This window comes from Ruditapes philippinarum, unplaced genomic scaffold, assembly GCF_026571515.1.
Source record: "Ruditapes philippinarum isolate M1 unplaced genomic scaffold, ASM2657151v2 ctg5354_1_1_1_1, whole genome shotgun sequence".
Classification (NCBI taxonomy): domain Eukaryota; kingdom Metazoa; phylum Mollusca; class Bivalvia; order Venerida; family Veneridae; genus Ruditapes; species Ruditapes philippinarum.
The window spans coordinates 43,566-67,240 of NW_026852829.1; the positions used below are offsets into that span (position 1 = coordinate 43,566).

At 31.7% G+C, this 23,675-nt stretch overlaps 2 protein-coding genes across 2 annotated transcripts; both read right to left on the bottom strand.

Annotated features, from left to right (window-relative positions):
* Nucleotides 1-3,660: 3,660 nt before the first annotated feature.
* Nucleotides 3,661-5,237, bottom strand: LOC132725541 (microfibril-associated glycoprotein 4-like). Its single transcript, XM_060710679.1, has 2 exons — nt 5,229-5,237; nt 3,661-4,931 (listed from the first exon to the last, which is right to left on the bottom strand). Exons 1-2 carry the CDS (start codon nt 5,235-5,237, stop codon nt 4,254-4,256), a joined length of 687 nt encoding a protein of 228 aa, XP_060566662.1. The 3' UTR covers nt 3,661-4,253.
* An 8,948-nt stretch (nt 5,238-14,185) lies between these two features.
* Nucleotides 14,186-18,396, bottom strand: LOC132725523 (microfibril-associated glycoprotein 4-like). The gene is made up of 2 exons (XM_060710661.1): nt 17,951-18,396; nt 14,186-15,845 (listed from the first exon to the last, which is right to left on the bottom strand). The coding sequence occupies exons 1-2, from the start codon at nt 18,296-18,298 to the stop codon at nt 15,156-15,158; spliced, it is 1,038 nt and encodes a 345-aa protein (XP_060566644.1). The 5' UTR covers nt 18,299-18,396; the 3' UTR covers nt 14,186-15,155.
* Between the last annotated feature and the right edge of the window lie 5,279 nt (nt 18,397-23,675).

Here is a 23,675-nt window from a genome sequence, read left to right on the forward strand (position 1 = left end):
GAACAACTTAGGACCGTTTGATAACTTACAGTTGTGTAAAAAAGAGAATTTCCTGAAGGTTATCTGACACGGCAAAGATGCTTAAAGTCGTTTTCGTAGCCAAAATTTTATATATTAATAAATGTTTTAAAAATAAAGAAACATCCTTAAATGTGCTTTGATCCATTTCTTTTAAAACAGGTCTTGAACCAAAAAAGTGCATCTAATTAATTACAAGTCAAAAGGCAGACGTAAATGAAATGGAATTTTAAATTTGAAAAAAAACCTGCTATATTAAAAAATCAATTTAAAGCAAATCGTTTGCATCAATAAGCATTTGTTTCTGAAACAACGGCTATTTCGTTAAAATAGTGATTGCATAAATATTTCATAAGGATTTTATTATAGTTTCCCTTCCTCGAATTTTACGAATTATCATTGTAATATATTACAATTCACTTCTTCATAACAAGTCATGAATCAGTTGCAAACAATAACAACAGAAATTGGCGACGATTTTGTAACGTTGAATGCAAACCTGTTTGTAATGTATCATAAACCTTTAATGCAATATGATCACAATTTGCATACATCTTTTTGCACACTTGTGGGTGAAATGCATTTGCTTTGAATAATCATATTAAAACATTGATTATATTAGTCGGTTTCCAGTACCTTATCAAAGATTTAAGACTGCCATAACAATTCAATGGTGTCGCTTTATAAGGTGATAATAGAAACTTCATCCGTGCCATTCGATTCAAGTTTTTGAACGGTCAACAAGTAAGAGGTTTCATAGAATATCTGATACATGTCTTTTTTTAAATCAAACAAATCGTTTGATCATGAATCATTTATGTTAAATAGAACAATTTTAATTTTGATATTGATTGCATTTTATATTTATGAAGATTTCAGTGCATTTTGTCATTCTCCATGAACAATGTACTTGATCAGACATTTATACAGTATTAACTTTACCAAAACTGTTTTGAGAAAAAAAAGTATATATATTTAATAACAGACCTTTCATAATATCTTCTAATCATTTTAGCAGATAAAATCAATTAGGATCATCCTCTCGATACATTAAATTTATACGGGTTATTCATTCCTTATCAAAACTTCAAGACATTCTGACCAATTGAATGGTTTCGTTGTGTCTATTTGATTTAAGCAATCGGTCGCTATGAAAATATAATGGGATTGAATTATAAAGCTAGGATTTATAGCATAATATAGCAAAAAGCAAATTCTAAATGTCTAACACATTCGTTTCAACAATAAATCATTTTATAAACATTTTATTCTTAACATAACGAAAACTCACTATGCTTTCTTGAATTATTCATTTTATCACGTCCTTGACTTACAAAGAGGGTAATTATGTAAAAGGAGTAACACACAAATCTAGCACACCGAGTAACAAATTAACGCAACAACAAATTCAAAACAAAAGAGTTGAAGAATCGAAAATATATATTAACATTATAAAAATAAATAATCTCTATTCTTTTAGATAGCTAATATTAATCTACTTATTTTAACTTTAAAATCAATCTGGTCGACATTCATGGTTAGAAACTTAATTATAAACTACCAAAATATGATATATTCACAAGAAAAGATAAATATTAACAGGAGCTACCACACGATGCAAAAACGTGGCGTTATTTTACAACAGAAATTGAAAGCATACAAAATACAAAATACATTAAAAAGTGTCGCTAGGACTCGTGTATAGGGGAAAGAGGCTTGATGCCGGGGAGGGCGGGGGAGTTCAATATTGGCACAATAGGAGGAAAAAGATATTAACCGTCGATATCAGAACAAGATATATATTTATAAGGGAAGAGAGCCTTTCACAGCACGCAGCCATAAATAACGTTGAGACACACTCGGTCACAAAACAGAAATTGAACAAAGGCAATAGCGCACAGGGCGGCAAGAGGAGGTGATATTGCTAAGTAATAAATACAAATATAAACAAATAAGGACCAATATATACAAGGACAATTCACGAACCCTGGTATGCTCATTATTTACTTTTGTCAAACTATAATTAAATGTTGCTTTTTAAACCTTTCGAAACTATATATTTTATATAGTAAATAAAATCCAGCATATTTTTATAATCTGCTCAATTAATTATACTCTAAGTACAATTCTTTTAAACAACATATTATTGTGCACATACTTCTGGTGATATTATGAATCTCTTTAAAACAGAAATGAAATAAAATGTTTACACATTTACAAAACAAAATATTTAGAGTGGCGGCATGGCCGAGTGGTAACGCGTCGGACTAGTAATCTGAGAATTGCTGGCCACGTGGATTCAAACCTGGTCAGGGGCAAGCTGTTGTTTCTGTTAGCAAGAAACTTTTTATTCAAGGAAAATATCAAGAGTGTTTCAATTAGCTTAGAACTTCCAACGCAACACAATCAAACTTAAATACAGTTAGTATAAACTAAACATAACATCAACTTTAACATATGTTGTAATATTGGATACATTCACATGAATGAATTACTAGAAGATTTTTGTTAATACATCGTCTTAAATTAAAACGTTGCTAAATCGTTTAAGACAAATTAAATCTAGCAAGATGACATGACGTATGAGCAACTAAAATGAATATATTAAGCAAACAACTTCAAAATAAATGTTTTAAAAGACTTTTATAAATGTTTATAATACAATTGCATTTAAAAAAATAAAATATTAAAAAACGTTTAAATGTTTGTACATTTACATATTTTCATTCGGCGAAATAACAATTGTTTGACAATGAAAGAAGAAAAAGAAGAAAAAAGGTAAAAAACTGTACCACAGTTTCGATTCGGTGCATAAATTTGGATACAATTAAAATTTGCACGCATGAATATCTTTTAAAATGCAAGGATTCAGTGGATTTCAATTACATATATATAAGTGTACAATCATACCGCCTTGTTTATGAAAAAATAAAGATGTCTTACCTTTTACGAAGAGACAACATAATTAACATTATTTTGATCAGACCATTCTGAGAACAACATTAAAAAAGTACATACATCATTTTCTCAGCCTAACAACATTATTTTGTTACAAACATTTTCGAAGTGGTCCTTAAACTGATTTTTAAACAGAGGTCATTAAACATGTTGAAAGCAATGATGTTTGACACATAGCTGCCAAACTTATTTCAGACTCGGCTAGCGCCTCGGCCAATACAATGTTGACAGCTGTTTACCCGTCTAATATAATCTTTTATTGAAATGAACGTTATAGTCAATTGTTCGATACACTTCTTTTAATATCACTGATTCTTTTTTATAGGTTTCTACAGAGAATTGTTATACCCTTATAAACATTTTACATTTCATCTAATATGCTGCCACAATTGTTCCAGGTACTGATTTATTTACTGTTGTATTAGATGGACTTTTTAATTAAATTCAAGGATTAAATAATGGATTTTTCTTTTTTCTTTTTTTTTTTTAAATTATCAAACACTTTACTGAATTTACATAACAAAGCTCAACAAATATGTTTTCCAGATGTTTGTTTAAACAAAATGTCTAGTCTCTTACATCAAATTGCTTTCTAAAATATATTCCCAACATTTAAGCTTGTTGAAAACTGAGTGTTAAATAATAAAAATACATTGACACTCTGAAAAAAGACTCATCATTTCAAACAATCATTCTGATATACATTGCTATATTATTTTAAGAGATCAAATATAAAATTACATATACTGGTCCTTATAAAGCATGTAATTTACTTAGAATTTACTGAGAAAATATATTGGCTGAACTTAAATATTTTATTTCCAGTGAAACAATTAAACAACCATTTAAAGTAAAAATCGAAAATAATTACTTGTTCACAATTGAGCTACATTTTTGATAATACATGTTTTACTATATTCAAGCTGCAAAAAATGTTCTAAAAATTTAAGAAAGGTAAAAACATTCAAGATTCAAGTGATATTTTAGATGTTATATGCGGTTTTAGCCTGCTTTTAAGGTTTTTTATGCCCATAATCCTTTTGCGATACTAACGCAGTAAGGGCTGTTTTTGCATATATATATTGACCACATTTTGGTATTTTTCTCGGATTTTATTTACCGATTGCAGGATGTAAATTGCTTATTTCGTTCATCTCACAATATTTTACTTTTGAATACATTTCCAAAATTTTCATAAAAATTATCATTTATCTGGAGGCGTGCTGCTTTAAATATACTCATATATAATGCAGTCGGTTCGAGGTTACACTTTATTTCTAATTTCTTTTCACCTTCATATGGACATTGCGAATAGAATAATGGTAACCCCAACACGTTTTCCAGTTAATACCAATAGCATACTGATTGTGATATCCAGGTAAGTATAGTCCATTCAAATTGCTTTGATGACAATATTTATACCACCATGCTCCTTTGTATTTTTGAGCGCAGTTGTTGTACCATACGTCGTTATCCCTGTCTTTAGTCGAGAACATATTTCCATCATGTACACCGAGACTATCATTGCAGTTTCCGGAGAAACCATTAACATGCAATCTAAAATTTGAATCTTCGTCGTCAACCCTGAACTTGTGATACTGTGCATAAGCATGTGTAGGTGATACGTCTTCAAATGCGTCCATTTCAATTCTCAAAGAACTGTCTATAGTAGTAAGCCAATATATATTCTCAAGGCCAAGCCAGTACTCTCCTGATATGTTACCGAATCCACAAACATAATCTGTCCATGTTCTGTAGAAGTTTTCTGACCCATCCAGTCGTCGTTGTATAACTGTCCATCCACCATTGGTCATATCACACCACACATCAGAAGTAATTCTTCCGGTTGGTTTAATCACATAAATACCGTCCTCGCTATAGCCTTGTTGATAAAGCTCCAGGCAGTCAAATGGCTCTGGTTGCTTGTGTATTCTTTTTATCTTTAAACCGCCTTCCTGTGAAGCAATTAAGTATATTATTTCTTAAACATTATGTAACAATTCTTCCCATAAATTATTACAGAGAAACCCCTTTTAATCGGATTGATTACATATTAGAGGTAAATTATTTTATGTGCAACATGACTTTACACACATACGCACGCACGCACACGCGCGCAGACAATTTAACAACAACAACAATTGTTTAATAATCTCTTTAAGCTTAAATTAGTCAAGGAATCGCACTCAATATCGATTTTCAATTAAGTTCTTACTACATTTCTTAATTTTCTGTATATGTTTATTTAATACTGAAACCATTTTAGAGTTTTGGTGGTCAGTAAAGCTCATTTTAATATTTCGATGACTTGGGCTATTACGGGCAAAAGTTGTTTATTATAAATATACAAAACATAATATATACTTGTCTGAAGGTGTTTTTCTTTACATTATTGTAAAACTTGTAAACATTTTATTTTAAACCAGAGAAATGTAAATATTTCAGCGTCGTCAGGGGTTTAAGGGTTCCAAAATTCGAAGATCAAATTACTTCAATTACTTTTTTAGATAAGAAATTCACGATCACTTTAATTCTAAAATACCATTCAGAATTAAACATATTACAGAATAAACTTTGTTTAAAACGTTATACATGATGGTATAATGAATTAAAACGAACGTTTTGAGTACGAATAAAATTATTAGGGTAAATGTTACTGAAAATAAGAACTACAAGAAAAAGCACATTTATCTCGGCCAAGTATCTTAAAAAGAAATACTTGTGTTTGACATGACGTCATTTGCGCTATACAAACATAGGGTAATGATCCCTATATATAAATGTTACGGTACAGGCGATTCGTTGAAAAGCAGATTTTTTGTACTGTGAGTACTTATTTTTGGATTTGTGATAATTAAAATATTGTTTTCTTGTATCTATATTACTTAATTTATTGAAAAATATTAGGCGTTCATAATGAAATTTATTCAATATGATAAACAAGATCAACAAGTAAAGGCGGCGTTCAATGAACGCAACCCCCACACGATCCAGCAACAAGAGCCAGTGGCAAGGAGCCCAGAAGTCCCCAAACAGGGCAGAGGCAGAGAAAGTGCAGGTTAATCACAAAAATCATACATAAGATGAAATAGTTAGCAACCTTGTCAATAAATTCAGCATTGAACCTATAGTCATTCAATATCATCTATATAATATTCAATTGTCTTATCTTTCATAGGATAACACAGAAAATGTGAATACATTGAATAATATCATTTCTATTCACTATTGTTTTTTATTACTGCAACAACTCAGTTATGTTAGTCTTATATTAAGGTAGTCTTACTGTAATGCCCAAAAATTCATACATCGATCAATATCGTAGAAAATCGGTTATTCCCGGAACATTATTTTTTCAACATCTTGGACATTAGATTTTTTACAATCTATGAATCTGGAAGCGTGCTGCTTTAAATAAAAACACACACAAAAAACAACAATTATCTCATAATCTCTTTTAGCTTAAGTTGGTCAAGGAATCGCACTCAATATCGATTTTAATTTAAGTTCTAACAAGATTTCTTAATTTTCTGTCGATGTTTATTTAACACCAAAATCTTTTTAGAAATTTGGTGGTCAGTAAAGCTTTTAAATTATTTAATATTTCGTTTCACAACTGGCATAAATTGTTTATTATGAATAAAACAAAACCACAATATCATTGTTTGAAGTAGATTTTTTAAATGGTTGTGAAACTTGTAATCATTTGTATTTATTGTATTTAACTTGCCAACTTGGAACCAGAGATGTTTCATATTGTTACTTGATATTTGGACGGTAACAATCGCCCGGCGCCAGGAGTTAAAGAGTTCCAAGGTTTGAAGGGTAATTTACATAAAGACATAAGGGGTCGTTATAAAGGGTTTGTTCAAAGAGTCATTGCATAATGTCCTTTTTATCACATACTTGTATCGTTTTGGCGAAACCGTAAAAATGGTATTGTACGGTTTTGCATATATTTCGGCCGAAGGTCTTCTTAAATAAGTCTGACGTCCTGTAAAATTGACAGCGAAGAACTGAATATTAGCATAATTCATATTGGTCATTTTAACATCTGGGAATCTCATTGGCCATTCTAAATTAAGTAAACTAATGTAAAAAAATCTTTTTGAAATGGTGAACGCGTCTTATGTTTTACTAATCTTAATGAATTCCGGAAACAAACTATCTTCTGAAGTTACTCAGATTTTTAAGTTCTATCGTTTACCTTTTTTTTTCATCATATGTATCAGTTCTTTTAAATTATGTTTCCCCCATAAATTATTTACACCACTTGAAATATCATCATATACTGAGTAAAATAGTTTGTCTTCAATTTATATTTTATATATGTTTGAATATAGATTAAATATATTTATAACACCAAGGTGTTAATTGTTTGTCAATTTTAATTGTTTTTCTAAAGTTTTCAGGTAACAGACTTACGGTTTGTTTCGAATTTAAAAAGTTTATTGATTGTTTCCACCAGTGCTTTAGTATCAAAAAAACTTTCTATTAAAATTTCAATTTGATAAAACTTCAATTGCTTATTTAAAAAAGTAATTCACTTTAAGTGAAAAAAACACCCATTCAGAATTAAACATACTGCTAAAAAAACTTTGTTTCAAACGTTATACACGATGGTAAAAATGAGTTAAAACGAACATTTTGAGTACGAATAAAATTATTAGGGACAGTGTTACTGAAAAGAAAAACTACAAGTAAAAGCAGATTAATCTCGGCAAATCACCTTTTAAAGAAACACTTCGTGTTTGTCATGACGTAATTTGCGTTATACAGACATAGTGTAAAGATTGCTAAATATAAGCGTTACGGTATAGGCGAATCGTTGTAAAGCAGATTGTTTTACTGTAAATACTTCTTTCTTTTTGGATTTGTGATAATTAAAATATTGTATTCGTGTAGCTATATTACTGAGTATATTGAAGAATATTACGGTCAAATAAATTCAGTATTGAACCTATACTCATTTAATATCATCTATATATAAATACACAATTGCCTTATCATAGGATGACACAGAAAATGTGAATACATTGAATTATATGATTTCTATTTTCTATTGTTTTATTACTGCAACAACTGAGCTTTGTTAGTCTTATATTAAGGTAGTCTTACTGTTATGTTTTCCCGCCCAAAAAATTTCTAACATCGACCAATATCGTAGTAAATCGGTTTTTTCCGGAATGTTATTTTTTCAACATGTTTGGCATAAGATACTTTATAATCCTTTATCGCTATGAGCTAAATTCCGGTTATAAACGCTTAAAATTATGTAATACCAAAGATTGTACAAAATGAAATTCCGGAAATGACGATTTCGCCGATGTTAGAATGTTTTGGCGGAAAAACTTTACAGTCAGATAACTTGGAAATAAATTACAGAAATATTTTTTTAGAAATTGTAACAGAAAATGTAAATACAAACTCATGTTAATAGATTTTAAAATTCATATTTGAAATTTATTACATCCATTTACAATTATTTACACACTCCATTAGACATATTTAAAATGAAGTAAAAAGCTGACATCTTCAATTTTATTTTAACAATAAGTACATGTCCCCAGACGAGTTGCAGATTTTCAAAATATACAAAGACATACGAAGAGTTTAAGACATGTTAATTCATATGGGGTTAAAGATATAGCATGCTCAAATTTGATATTTGAAAATACTGATAATTGCTTCGCAGTCTCTTTGTAAATACATTAAATAAACATGTTTTGACATTAGACGAAGTAGATACATGTATGTTGTGTTTGAAACACATTATAGATCATCACAATTTAAATAAAGTGTCATTAAAAAATGGCAGTTTTTTTAAAGAAAGAACCCACTTTACTTGACCTGTACTAAGGAACACAGAGTCCGATATATAATTTGTACGTTCTTTTTTTAAAATAAGACATATTTGGTAAGAATCTTCTAGATTTCAATAAATTTGTGCAATAAAAGTATTTTCCTCAAGGTTGAGCATAATATATATTTAAGCAAGTTATATAATGTACATAAAATACTTAATTAAGTATTTACATCATAACATGTTTGCAAGTTATTTGCAGAACGTAAACACATTTGTATATTTTGCATTACTCCGGATAGGTTTTGTCACGAATACACATTGCTTTATGTTATGTCATGTATTTTATGCTTCATGAGGGTCACCTGCCCTTTCGGGGACTAACAGTACGGACCCGGACATAATACCATTTATGTTTTTAAACAAAATTTATTGTTTAAAGTGATGATCTATTTGATTTGATTCACTGTATGGTTCTACATAATTCAATCAAATTAATGCAAGTGGGTTCATGAGACCAATTTGTACATGGTATGATTAATGAATGTGTTGCTGTCTTAACAAAGGATCTCATTAAGCGGACGTGCGAGGTTTACTGACCATTGCTATAAGGACAGACTTTTTCAGGTGTTTCGGATAGGTGCCTCAGACATGCGTTTTGGGCAGACACGTTCACTCCGTCCAGTTTTTAAGGCCGACCAAATGACAACAAACCGGTACAATCAGAAAGTGGATGCCATGGACTGGCTCTTTCAGTGCCATTTATTTGTCTATTATCAGAATATTTTTAAAATGAATATTATATAGATTTAAACAAAAATTTATCATAAAAAAGTAATAATTCTTACTTGAGTATCCGTTGCTGACACCGTCTCTGTTCTTTTCCCATGGATAATTTCATTGTCAGTATCCCCCTCCTCACCAGTGATATTGTCAAGACCGGAACAACAGAAACATGTTGCATTATTTTCAAAATAGTAAAACGATGGCAATTCTAATTTCTGACAATTAAAACTGCATGAAATCACTGACTTTGCTTGTATTAAAAAAAGTGAAGGGTCATTTTTGGGAAACTGAAAAACTTTCTCTATCTCGAAAAAAGATGACGCAAATTCATTTCCTAAGCTTTGAGCTGTTCCAAAAGAGTGGATAATTACCAAAATAAGCAACATTGCATTAAAAGAAAATAATCCGTATACAGAAAAAAATGCAATTATATTTCAAGTTTCGAAATAGTCCTTGTTGAAGCTATTGAAAATATATACGACTGCACCAGTACTCTGGTTGTTACCTGTCATTTATAGAAATGAAAGAGCAAACATTTAATATATTATTTAATGAATTACAAACACCTGGTTGCTATGGGTCCTATTTGACTAGAATATTGACTTAGACGAATGGCATGACAAAACATACGGGGAATGATTCGAAATAACTTAGGGTTCTTTTTATTGACAATCACAAAAAAAGCGATGATAAACTTATTACAATAATCATATTCTGTAGCAGGAGAAACAATATTTATTAACAGCTAGCAGCGCTTTTCTTATTCCAGGGTCATAACTCAGCCAAAAATGATTCAACCGACACGCGAGTTACATATGCGCAAGTATTTGTGGTTCTGATCAAGTCTGTAAATATTCACTCAAATTGCATTGGTAGTATACGAGGGGGTGATCCGAACAAATTAAAAAAAAAAAGTAATTAAAGGCTCATTGCACCAGTAGGTTTTGTGATTAGTTCGACGGACAAACAAGCAGACTGACAGATTGACAATTAGATAGATGATGGAAAAATATATTAAATATATCACTTTTTTTCGTAGTTCTGCAAAGACTTTCTTTGGCTAGGAATTACATTTCTAAAATGGCGATAGGGAATATGTATCTTTTTATATTAAGACTCTACTCGAGGCACTTTGATACTTGTATCTAAGCCAAAATGTGCTGAATTGTATTGAATGTTTTGATATTTACATAAAAAACAGCTCTTAATTAAAACCCAAAATACCCTTTAAAATTTCTATCGTGAAACGGATGTTTACAAGAGGGTGTTTCAAAATCTCATTAAAATGAAATGTTTCATGCAAATACGTGCAAATACAGATCTATAATATAACTAAATATTCAAATGTAGTCTTTATAATGAGACTCTACTCGAGGCAATTTTATGTTTATAATTTTTCATTTAAACCCCAGTCACACTAGATTTAAACCCCAGTCACACTAGAACGACGTTCTCATGGCGTTCAAAGAAAATTCAGAACGCCGAGGTGAGCCCAATAAGATCGCAAATTTCGCTGCAGCATCGCCGTAGCATCGTAGTGGCATCGCATAAAACGCCGACTGACGGCGCGCATTTTGAACAGCGCAGTGGGATCGCAGTAAGAAACAACGCAACAGAAGCGCCGTGAAAGCGCAAAAGATCGCCGAATGAAAGCTGTGGTTTTCCACATCGCTTGTACGGAGATCGTGCGGCGTCTTTTCCGCGCTTATAATGCGTTTGCATGCCGTTTATACCGAGCTTTAAGATTTCGGCGCAGTGTGAGCGTCGCGAGAGCGCCGTGTGAGCGCCGTAAAAGCTCAGCTGAAGCGCAAAGAACACAGTAGTAGCGCAGTTCGAACGTAGACAATCGCCAATTAAAACGCCGTGGAAGCTCCATATCATTGCTATGATCGCCTAGAGGACGCCGTGAAGACGCCGTGAAGTATCTATGTCATCAAAAATATCACATTTTTTATTGCAATCTCGCGGCGCTTTGTTAAATTTAACAACGCCATGCAAACGCAGTAAAAGTGCAGTCTAGTGTGACAGGGCCTTTATTATATGGTAATACAAAAATATGACTAATCTTTTTCTTCCGTTTTACAAAACACTGACAGTTCATTGCAAAATATATGGTGAAATAGTTTCAGCTCATCTTTATTATCATCATCTTTCAAGTTCTGAAATAAATTTATTGCACAACATTATTTGTACTTAATTTTCAGATACTTCATAAGTATAAAAATCCCAAATGTCGTGTTTCACGGACGGCAAAATTAGTTTCGTTAAACATGATAGTGTTGGATTATATGTTTCAATTATCATTGCATACACGAAATATTGAACATTGTTCAATATACATTATATGTAAATTTTAAATTTTAATTTAAAAACAGGTTGTTCTTTTTTAATCGTGGCACTTTATAACGAGTAAAATGTTAGTCAATGTTCATAATTATAATATAAAAGTCAGTATTATACAATCTAAAATTAAATGTGCACATATCGTAATATAAATATAATTATTTCACACTTAAAAAATAAACAAACTGAATGCACTTTCAGAAATTGTACCACGTGATGTTTGTCAGGAGAAATGACTGCCTTGATGTTATTAAATCTAAGGAAAGATTTAGTAATAAATACTAGAACCAATTTCCTAGATATGGGGGCTGGGCAGACCGCCTGACATAAAATTGAAATATTCTCAGTTGGAAAACTAGCATGTAATTGTTTAGTTAACACTATTTCTTTTTAGGTATTTTATTTTTTTCTATCTTAAATTCATATATACATTTAAACAACAAACTCTGACTATTATTTACACAAAAAACAAAGAACTCTGATCATTATTTACACCCAAAACAAACACACGTCATTTATCAACCACTTATATACGAAATATCTTTTCACGTATACGTGTTTTATACGAAGCAATACTAGACACCTGGCGAGCCCAAGCTCTACACAAATTATGATTAAACAAAACAACAGAATCACCACAAAATGAAGAACACAGAAATGACTATTTTTTCAACTCTAAGATACAGTATAAACCACAAACATTCATTCAACAATATTAACTTCACACAATCTAATCAGCATCAGAAAACAACTTAAACTAAAGCACCCAATATTTACATATATCCTCAAAACAAAACATCAACTAATATAATCTTGAGCAGACAAACATTCAACCAATTTCAACCAAATATTTATTACCAAACAGATATAACTCAACAACCAAAACAACTAATTACAACCAATAAACCCTGATCAATTAAGATCATCACAATTATATTCAACCAACTTCAACAAATCAACAAAACTCCCTTAAAAACAACAAATTGTCTGCTCAGTAAAAAATAACCGCTACACACTATCAGCGTGTCTCTCCTAACTGATGTAAAATCTCGCAAAACCTCGCATATATGCTAGCTTCTATACATGTAGATATATTTTAAACTCCCGGCAACAGGTTTATAAATGAAACTGTACATTGAAATCTGATACACTTCAGTGTATCGCTGACTCGTTGTAAAAAAACTAGTGAAACTGTATGATTATTCTGACAATGTTTCAATAGAAACAATTATTGGGTCCAACCTTAAACTCGTTTTAATTTCTAGAGCCCCAAAAGGTCCATATCAAATTCATATCACACCCATTATAGCTTCATTTTCTATTCTTAGATTTCAAAATATTAAATGCAACTCATACTCTATCTATTTTCGCTTAAATTTTAAAAATTTAAATTCCAAAAAATCCATATCAAATCCTTATGAAATTGGAGTCATAAACTTTTATCAATATGTCAACAAATGGAAGTGTGAGATACAGAGGTCATTAAACACGTTGAAAGCGATAATGTTGGACTCGTACAAAGCTGCCAAACATATTTCAGACTCGGCTAGCGCCTCGGCCAATACAATGTTGACAGCTGTTTACTCGTCTTATATAATTGAGTGTTGGATTCGTATAATAACCTCATATTATTTTATAACAAATGAATATATACATTCACTCGGCATTTTTTTCTAGATCGATATGGTTTTATATCCAAACGTCGATTCATGCTTAACATTTTGTAGTGCACCTATGAGGTTTATGTCTATAGTTAATCTAAGTTCAAAGCAAATCTCCGCTTTAAAAGCAACCACCGTACCTGTACTGTCGATGGAATCTGAAATTATACTGAATCACTTGAGAGAAAGCAAGGAATGCATTCAGACATAACTGAAATTATGACGATTCCGTTCGATTGAGTAGATCAATCATTTAAAAAAATAATGCATCTCTTCAATGTCCCACTTCTCCACTGTTTATGATCTAAGAATTGAAAACAATTACACTGAATGACGACCACAAAACAAGATAAAAACTGGGAGAAAGAGAATAATTGAACAAATATGTGAATAAATGGTATAGGTCCAATCGAGTAGAAACATCAGTGATGATCAGTCTATATCGTCACCTAAGTGTAGTAACAAGTTAACTCCTTATATGATTTAACAGAAGCTAACCCGTTACTGACCTAAATTGACTAAATATCTGTAATATTCGGTTAAGGCGCACTTAAGGCGCAGGACTACATAACGCTGTAAACACTAATGAGATAAAAGAAATGCAGTTTAACTTATCCAATAATATATCATCTCGCCAACTGAATGTTGTTTTGAAATGAAAATCCGATTTTTCTTCATGTTTTATAGAATTTTATATTCTATATAAAATTATGATGTTTTGCAATTCAGGCACAGTGAAAATGTAAGTCATCAATTGGAAAGATTGCACGATGAAAAAGTATTATTTTGAATACTCTTGTCTATTTTATCCTCAGAGTATCATCTAGTTATGCCAATGAACAAAATTCAATTGCCCCTCAGTGTATGTCAAATGCGAAAAAACTGTTTATCTAGGAAAGTACGTATAAATAGTTATATAATAATTTTTAACATAGTTTTTCGCTTACTTACTTTTTATATGTTCTTTAACATCCATTTACATAAATGCTTATATTTATTTACAAGTGCAATATAAAGGCACACAATCCATAATTTAAAAACTTACTGGTATAGTAACAAAAACATTTTATTTCAATCAGAAACAACTGAAGTAAAATTTAATAATAATGTTTATCAATCTTTATAAAATATTAAAACATAGAAATACATCTGCTCCGAAATAAGTAATTGGTCAAATCGTCATAATAGTATATTTCAAGCCTTTATCAATTATAAACGGCAAAAATTGACTGTCACTCCACACGTAAAAATGTTCGTTATATAATAAGAACTAGACTAACCAAATAACGTTTCCTACCAGAGGTATACCAAAACTAGTTTTCGCTACAAAAGGCAAATTTTCCAAAAGTATTTCAAATCTTAATAAAACAACGATTAGGTATCATTTAGATATTCTTTTAAACAAAATACGATGATATAGATTCAAATGTTAAGTATTTTCTGACACGTTTTGCTTTTAACAATTTATTTACTTATCTGGGTAACTGTTAATAAGAGATAATTATAAAAGAAAATATATTTTATGAGTAAAAAAGTAAAATCTTCTTTTAGTTATAGAATAAGATTTAAACAATTTCGTTACAATTTTAAGTTTTCTGGCGTATTTTCATAACGTTTCGTTTTAGCGAATAATTGAATCCCCAACACGTGGCCCAAACAACACCACTACCGTATTCTGTGTTAGAACCTTTCAAATATAACCCGTTTAAATTGCTTGCGTGACACGTTCTATACCACCAAGCACCGTTGTACTCAACAGCGCAATTTTCGCTACCTTTTCCGTCATTGTCATTGTCGAACGTGGAGAATCTCCAACCGTTATGAAAAGCCAAAGAATCCGCACAGCTACCATTATATCCTGAAACTGACAACCTGAATTTGTCAGTCTCGTCATTGATCTTAAATGTGGAATATTCGGCATAAGCTGATGCGGGTGAAACATTATCTGTTTCAAACGTTTCCATTTCTATATAAAGTTCACTTCCTATTGTTGTTAGTATGTTAATGTATTTAAGACCAAGCCAGTACTCGCCTGTTGTGTTCCCAAAGCCATTCACGTATTGATCCCAATCTCTGTAAAAGTCCACAGATCCATCTTGGCGCCGCTGTATAATTGTCCATCCACCATTGGACATATCACACCACACGTCAATATTCACATCTTCCTTTAGTTGAATAACATACACACCGTCTTCAGGATAGCCCAGCTTATAAAGGGATAAGCAGTCAAAGACACCTGGTTGGCGATGTAATCTTTTGTTCAACCTATTGGATGTCTGTAGATGAAAACATGGCCAGTTTATGATCGGAAACTGTCTTAAAACCTTTTTACATTATTTATATTTTGCCTTTATATTTCTTTGAAATTATATTACACAAAAAAGAAACAAACTAGAAGTGCCACTGTCAGGGCATGAATACTCCCGCATACCACTTTGTCAGAATCAACAGTGGTCATTCAGAGCTCAAGGGCAACCTACCAGCCAAATATGGTCATGACCAACTTTAATGCCAAAATTGAAGAATGTGGGTCAAATGATTATTTGTATTGGGCTGATAAACATTTTAAGTCAAGGCCTTTCTGACATTGACATTTGACCTAGTGACCTCACAAACAATAGGGGTCTTCTACTAGGCTTAACCAACCTCAATACCAAATATGAAGACTGTTAACTAAGCATTCTTAAGCAATTGAGTGGACAAGCTTTTAAACTAAACTTTAAGGCCCTTACCTTGACCTTTGACCCAGTGACCTTATAATCAATACGGGTCAACAATGGTCATGAGCAACCTTTATTCCAAATATGGAGACTATGGATCAAAGTATTCTTAAGTTAATGGGCGGACAAGCTTTTTGAAGTCAAGACCCCTGTTACCTTGACCTTTGACTTGTTGACCTAAAAATCAATATGGGTCAGCTAATAATCATGACTTACCTCCATGCCAAATATAAAGACTGGGTCATAGGATTCTTCAGTTATTGGGCAGACAAGCTTTATATAGTCAAGGGTTCTGTGACCTTGACCTTTGACTTGGTGACCTAAAAGTCATCAGGAGTCATCTACTTATCATCACAAACCTCCATGCAAACTATGAAGAATGTGGGTCCAAGAATTCTTAGGTTATTAGGCAGACAAGCTTTTTGAAGTAAAGGCCCCTGTGACCTTTGACCAAGTGACCTCAAAATCAATAGGGTTCATTTTATAATCATGGCCAACCTTCATGCCAAATATGAAGACTGTGGGTCCGAGGATTTTAAGTTTATTGGGTGGACAAGCTTTTTGAAGTTAAGACCCCTGCGATCTTGACCTTGGATCAAGTGACCTTAAAATCAATAGAGGTCATCTACTTATTGTGCCTAACCTCTATGCCAGATATGGAGACTGTGGGTCAAAAGATTCTTAGGTTATTTGGCGGACAAGCGTTTTAAGTCAAGGCTCCTGTTACCTTGACCTTTGACATGGTGACCTCAAAATCAATCATGGTCATCTACTAATCATTATTAACCTCCATGCAGAATATAAAGACTCTGGGTCAAAGGATATTTAGGTTATTGGGCTGACAAACTTTTTTTAGTCAAGACCCCTGTGAGCATGACCTTTGACCTGGTGACCTCAAAATCAATAGAGGTCATCTACTTATCACGTCTAACCTCCATGCAAAATATGAAGATTGTGGATCAAAAGATTTTTTAATTTGTTTGGCGGAAAAGCTTTTCTCAGTAAAGCCCCCTGCGACCTTACCCAGTTGAGTTCAAAATAAAATGGAGTCATCTAATAATCAAGATCAACCTAAATGCCAGATATGAAGATGAGGATCAAAGGATTATTCAGTTATTTCGGGGACAAGCTTTTCATTGTCAAGGTCCCTGTGACCTTGACCTTAGACCTGGTGACCTTTAAATATATAGGGGTCATCTACTAATCATGTCTAGCCTTCATGCTATAAACAAAGACTGTGGGTCAAAGGATTATTCAGTTATATGGCGGACAAGCTTTTTTAAGTCAAGGTCCCTGAGACATTGACGTTGATCTGGTTACCTCGAAACCAATAGGGTTCATCTTCTAATCATGATTAACCTCTATGCTAAATATCAAGACTGTGGGTCAAAGAAATCTTAAGTTATTGGGCGGACAATGAAAAACCGGCAACGCCGACGGCCGAATGACCAGACGGACAAGCTGAGCCAGTATACCCTCCTTACAACTTTGTTGTGCGGGAGTATAATAAAGGCTTCATAGAACTCTAGTTTAAAGATATAAAGACATTGGTTAACTATTCAGTATTATCTAGAAGGTTAACCATAAATATTGAAATAAGATGTTCGAAATGATTATAAATTTACAAAAAAAGACATTTTTCATTATTTCATAATGGTTACCTGTAAATATGAAGTCAAAACGTTAGTTTTCTTTAGGCCGTAAATAATGCCTGTGCTTTCAACAGAATTTACATTTTCTTCAGTGCTTGCATATTCCTCCAAGTTACAAAGACACCTTTCATTGTTTTCAATGTAGAAGAATGCAACGCATTTCCGTTCCGTACAATGAAATTTACAAGTTGAAAAGGACATCCTTTGCTGCAAAGTGACAAGATTATTGCTTTGTGTTATTTCCGTTACATATGCCAAACTATACATTACTGTTTCACTGGAAGTTGTCCAGTCTTCACTTAAAGCGAATCCATTCAGTGCAAAAAGAATGGCCATATTCACAATCCAAAATGCCATAATGTTATCTTTTCCAGTCTCAGAACAAATTCATTAAATTGCTGCAAAAAGGTTTGCGACTTTTCTTTACTTTTTAAAAACAACTTAACTCACATCCAAACATGCCAAGTTCTGAGAAATTAATGGATAACACAATTAATTGTATTTCAGATGAATAAAGTGATCACAAAGGCGTAAGCGTAAACAATTATGTAACGGTTCAAATAACACACCGTTAAGAATTGCACGACTTACGTGATTCATACACAATTTAATCAATTTGTCATTTCCCTTATAACATTCGGGTTTGTTAATAATCAATAGTTAATTAATAGCCACGGAAAAGTAACAAACGACAATAACTTTGTAACTACTTCAGATAGAGTCATTGTTCTTGTGCACTGCACTTTCCCTTTTTGCGCTTGGCCATTGCATGAAGTTGTTATTGAATTCCAACTGGTAGTTTTTAAGTTATGCTCCGGACAAAGAAAAGTAACAAAGGGCAATAACTATGTAATTAGTCAAGATTGAGTTATAGCTCTTGAGCACTGTAATTTCTCTCTATATGCTTGATCATTGTATGAAGTAATACTGAATTCCAACCAATAATCTTTAAGTTATGCTACGAACAAAAAAGCAATGGATATGTAACAAGGGGCATTTACTCTGTTATAACTTTAGATAAAGTTATGGTTCTTGCGACTGCACTTCCTTTTAATGTGCTTGAACATTTTATGAAGTTGTATTGAATTCTAACCAGTATTTTTCAAGTTATCCCCCGGACAAGGAAAAGAAACAAAGGGCAATAACTCTGTAGTCTGTCAAGATGGCGATATGGTTCTTATGCACTGCACTTCCTCTCAATATGTTTGATCATTTGATGAAATTGTATTGCATTCCAACCATTAGTCTTCAATTTATGCTCCGGTCAAAAGAAAAGCAATGGAAAAGTAACAAAGGGCAATAACTCTTTAAATACTTTAAATAGAGTTATGGTTCTAGTGCACTGTCCTTTTTTGATAAGTTTATTCACTTTATTGGTTTAACATTGCGCAAGAGTAAGGGTTGTCGATATCGCCATCGTTTTCGGAGCTAAAAATTGATTTCGTCGGTGGCTGTAGTTCAATCACTTAAATAAATCACAATCAGTGAATGTTGTATTAACTTCTCCCATAATATGTATGTTACTGCAAATCATACAAGAAACACTGTAAATATCATTATCTTCAAGTATAATAAATTATTTTATATATGTACTTCACTTACGGTTTTAAGTCGTCCCTGAAAAACAGGTGACAACTCTTACATCTATGTGATACCGGAGTTTGTAAGGGCTTTATAATATTTGTCCTTACAAGAAATTTGCATATTATCATAAGTTTTTACATATTATCAATGTTTATTTATAATTTTTAAATAACAAGAATACTATATTTATCAATTGTAAAAATAGGAAAAAATATGTATCTCTTTTTCTGTTGTATGAATTTTCAAGATGGCGCCGACCAAAGACCTGTGAGCGGGTTGTTAAATTATCTTGGCTGTTGAGCATCTGCTATATATTGTTTTTTAGAGATATAAATTGTCATCTGTACAGGGAAGGTGTTTAAAAATAAGCATAGCAATTTAATGGTGGAACCGGTGAGATCATAAAAAGCATGCTAAGAACGTTTTACATGTTCATTGCGTAACAAATTAAATGGTGCCAGTTTAAAATTTGCGCCTTCAATTCTGTTGCGGCACTGTACCTTGACATTGAATAATAAGGATAACTACAATCATCATAATTACTGGTTACATTGGGTGGTTGTGTCACCTGTTGCAAAGTGTGGTGACTGAAAGTTCACATACTGGTATGTGTTAGAACCAGATACATAGACTGATGTAAAAGGACACATTTTGGGTCAACTTGAGAGATATTTATATCGGAATCATTTTTATCAAATTAGCCTTGAAACATTGAATAATAAATAAGGTCATATGTACCTTGACGGTCTTGCCAATTTCCTCTATACATATGTAAGAGTGTACCAAAAGGGGGTTTAATTCTTGTAATTATTCAAGTTCACTTCAGATCAACTTCATTTATAATAAAACTTTATCTTTATAGCCTTCATTGATGCCTAAAAGTGAACATTGAAACTTCTCAGTTCAATGACTACATCTTTAAAAACACAGGTGAATTGATAAGGACGTCATTCACATTATTATTTCATGTAAATTTTGTAAGGTTGGTGATGTGTTAACACCAATTTCTCCCTAATCGCACATCATATGAGATAGGACTGACATGTTATTATCCTCACTTTTTTATTTTGCCATGCCTTACTTCACGAGTTGAAAGAAAATGACATCCCACTATTGATTGCTTGCCTTGTATTCATCTTGGCATCTGAAGTCTCGCTAAGGCTTGGATTCGTATCACTGGATTTGTTATTTGATTATCTAATCCCACTGATAATCCAAGTAAATGTAGTGTTACAATCCAGCTATGATAACGTGCACAAACCTAGATAACCAATAATTTAGCAGCACTGTAAGGATAATGTATTAACGAACAATTACATTATCACAATTATAACAATGTACTTTCTTATATAGAAATGGATAGGGTTAAAGGGATTGATGATACTTGTTTTAGGCAGCTATCAAAGTTTGTGAATCTGTTTAGCTTAAATATGCCATAATAACATCTGTCAATAGTGGGCTTCTCTGCATAACTGTATATGGCATTGTAACTGTAATGCACTGTACATTGCAATAATACATTACTTCTGGAGGTACGCCGTATTTTAAGATGAAACTCGAGTCAAAAAGAATAAAGAATGTTCACAGTTTTCCTATTTTATTAATAAGTGTTTAATTGTACATGAATTTAACTGTCAATAAAATAACAGTATTGCAAATAAAATCAACACATGTATACGCAAGATAATTCAGTCCTTAATATCGTATAGATCTAAATCTTATAAACTTTGCATAATTATTATCCGGGACTGCCGATTAATTTCTTTATAAAATATGAAATCATTACCCGTTATAATGTGAAGTAATAACCAAAAGTCTTTATTATTTATTTTAGGTACTTATTGAGTTAATGCAAAGGAATAGCCTAAAGTCTTTGTTTTGTTTTGCCTTAAAATCTAATAGAATTGCCGTTCAGCAGAAAATGTCAATAATGTTACATGCAACTAACCGAAAGTCAAATGAAACCCGTTTTGGGCCAATTTATTATACCAAATCTGAAAAAAACTAACGAAAAATCAATGTTCGAAGTCAAAAAACTGATCATTAAATGTCCGGAAACAATCATTTACATACACAATGAAGGCTGTCAACCAACCGAAAAATCCGAACATTAACAAGTCTAACAAGTTATATGAAAGTTTACAAAAAAAATATGATAAATCAATTCATATTATGTTTATAAAAAAGACTTATACTGTGGAATTCCTATAAGTCTCGTGCTTTTGATGAAAAAATGTTTGGAATTATTTACTTCAGCAGCAATTGCTTTCACAACGTAAGATATACAACCCATATTGCATCAGCAAACAACAACAAAAGTCAAAGTGTATCAAGTAAAAGTACTATAAATGCAACCTCCTAGCTAAATGTATGCTGTTTACAAGAAAATATGCAAATAATGAAATCAATCTATCATCTTAACAATTCTGACAGTATTCAAAGTTGTCAATCCCACAAATAAACAAATAAAAGGGCGACATTTTAACAATGACGATAATTACATACTATTCGAGTCTACAAGTGAGAGTATATCAATATTAGCTGAAGAATATGATGTGATATGCACTGACAAAATTAATATTGGCCTTGATTAATTTCGCTTTTAATCTGCTAGAAGTAAACATAACATCATTTTCTCCAGCTGCAAAAAGTACAAATATATTTTATTTTTCATAGAAATGTTACGTGACTAGGAAAAACAAATTATAATGCTTAACTAACTACGGAGTACATATTAAATAAAACAATACGCATTTATACAGATGCATACTACCTAGTTATTAAACAAAAAGAATAACAAATATCTGACTATATCTTTTAACATAAGTGTCATTAAAGTAAAAAATATATTCCATAATTCTCGATAAACTGCTGTATACTAGAACATTTTTAACCGAAATTAAAGCGACTTTCAGCTTTTCTTAAGGTAAAATATGTTAATTTTAGTTAGATAGTTTCATACAATTGTCAAATCAAAAGAAGTATAATGGTGAAAATGAATTTTGCCGAAACAATAAGGAAATCCCTCGATACCTCTGATATACGATCCGCACTTTGTATGTAAATTAGTAAAGCGGAGATCTTCTATTTTTAGAAACGAACCTCAACGGCGCGCCTTGAATTGCTGTCTTGATGTTGTTTTGAAGAAGGCATTACAGTTATATGATGAACTTTCCAAACTAAAATTATTGAAATACATAGTTTGAAACAACGCATAAGTGTTTTTCCAACAGAAAATAAAAACTGACGGTCGATTTAACTTGCAATATATTAAAATTAATCTCTCCACAGGCTTTGATGTCTTAAAAATCCCAGATTGAATACGATTAATTCCCGATAAAACCATCAAAAGAATCAGAATATTGTAAGGAAACAGATAATTTGTTCATACTTCTTTAAGACATATTCAAACACTGAATACATTCCATATTTTGTCTATAAGCTAAATGTTGTATATTATAAGCAAACCTGTATAACTAAATACTATAACGAAATTAAGAATATTGTCAAACATTTCTGAATGTTCATTATAATTGTGAAATATAGAACATGAAAATTATATATCATCTCAAATGGCAAAATGAAAATTTAAAACGGCGTATTTTTCCAAATACAAATGTAGAAAATGTTTTTTTTTAAATTTTCTGTAAACATGTTACTGTTTATTTTTCCCAATTATAAGCATAGTACTGTTTTGTACTCGCAAAAATACAATACATTCAAACTCAAATTGTCTTTTTATCTAAAAAGAAAAAGAATAATTATATATAATACATGAACTTATTCAACTAAGTTTATGTACAGGCTTTAATTTTTAACAGTTCTATGGGCGATTTTATGTAATATATTATTAAATTGCAAATCTAAGCTGTCAATTATTAACTCTTATGTCAAAAAAATAATTAGACATATTATAACGTCTTTCCTATTTTTCTGTTAACAGTAGGAAGAAAATACATATCAACTTTGGATGTTCATACATTTGACTGATTGTAACATAATGAAAAAGACTCATTATTATAACATGCTATAATCATTCATAACTTATATTTTTCCAAAAACACTTCTTATTTTGATAAACAATTATATCTTCTACTCTCCTTAAAGAGAGAACAACAGACAGTTATCTATAACCCAATTACGTCTTTAC

Excerpts from the sequence above, each read along its gene's own strand:
- LOC132725523 (XM_060710661.1), bottom strand. The coding sequence starts at position 18,298 with ATGGCATTTTGGATTGTGAATATGGCCATTCTTTTTGCACTGAATGGA. Across the intron at positions 15,846-17,950 it reads TTTTGACTTCATATTTACAG|ACATCCAATAGGTTGAACAA; the intron begins GTAACCATTATG and ends TTTCATCTACAG.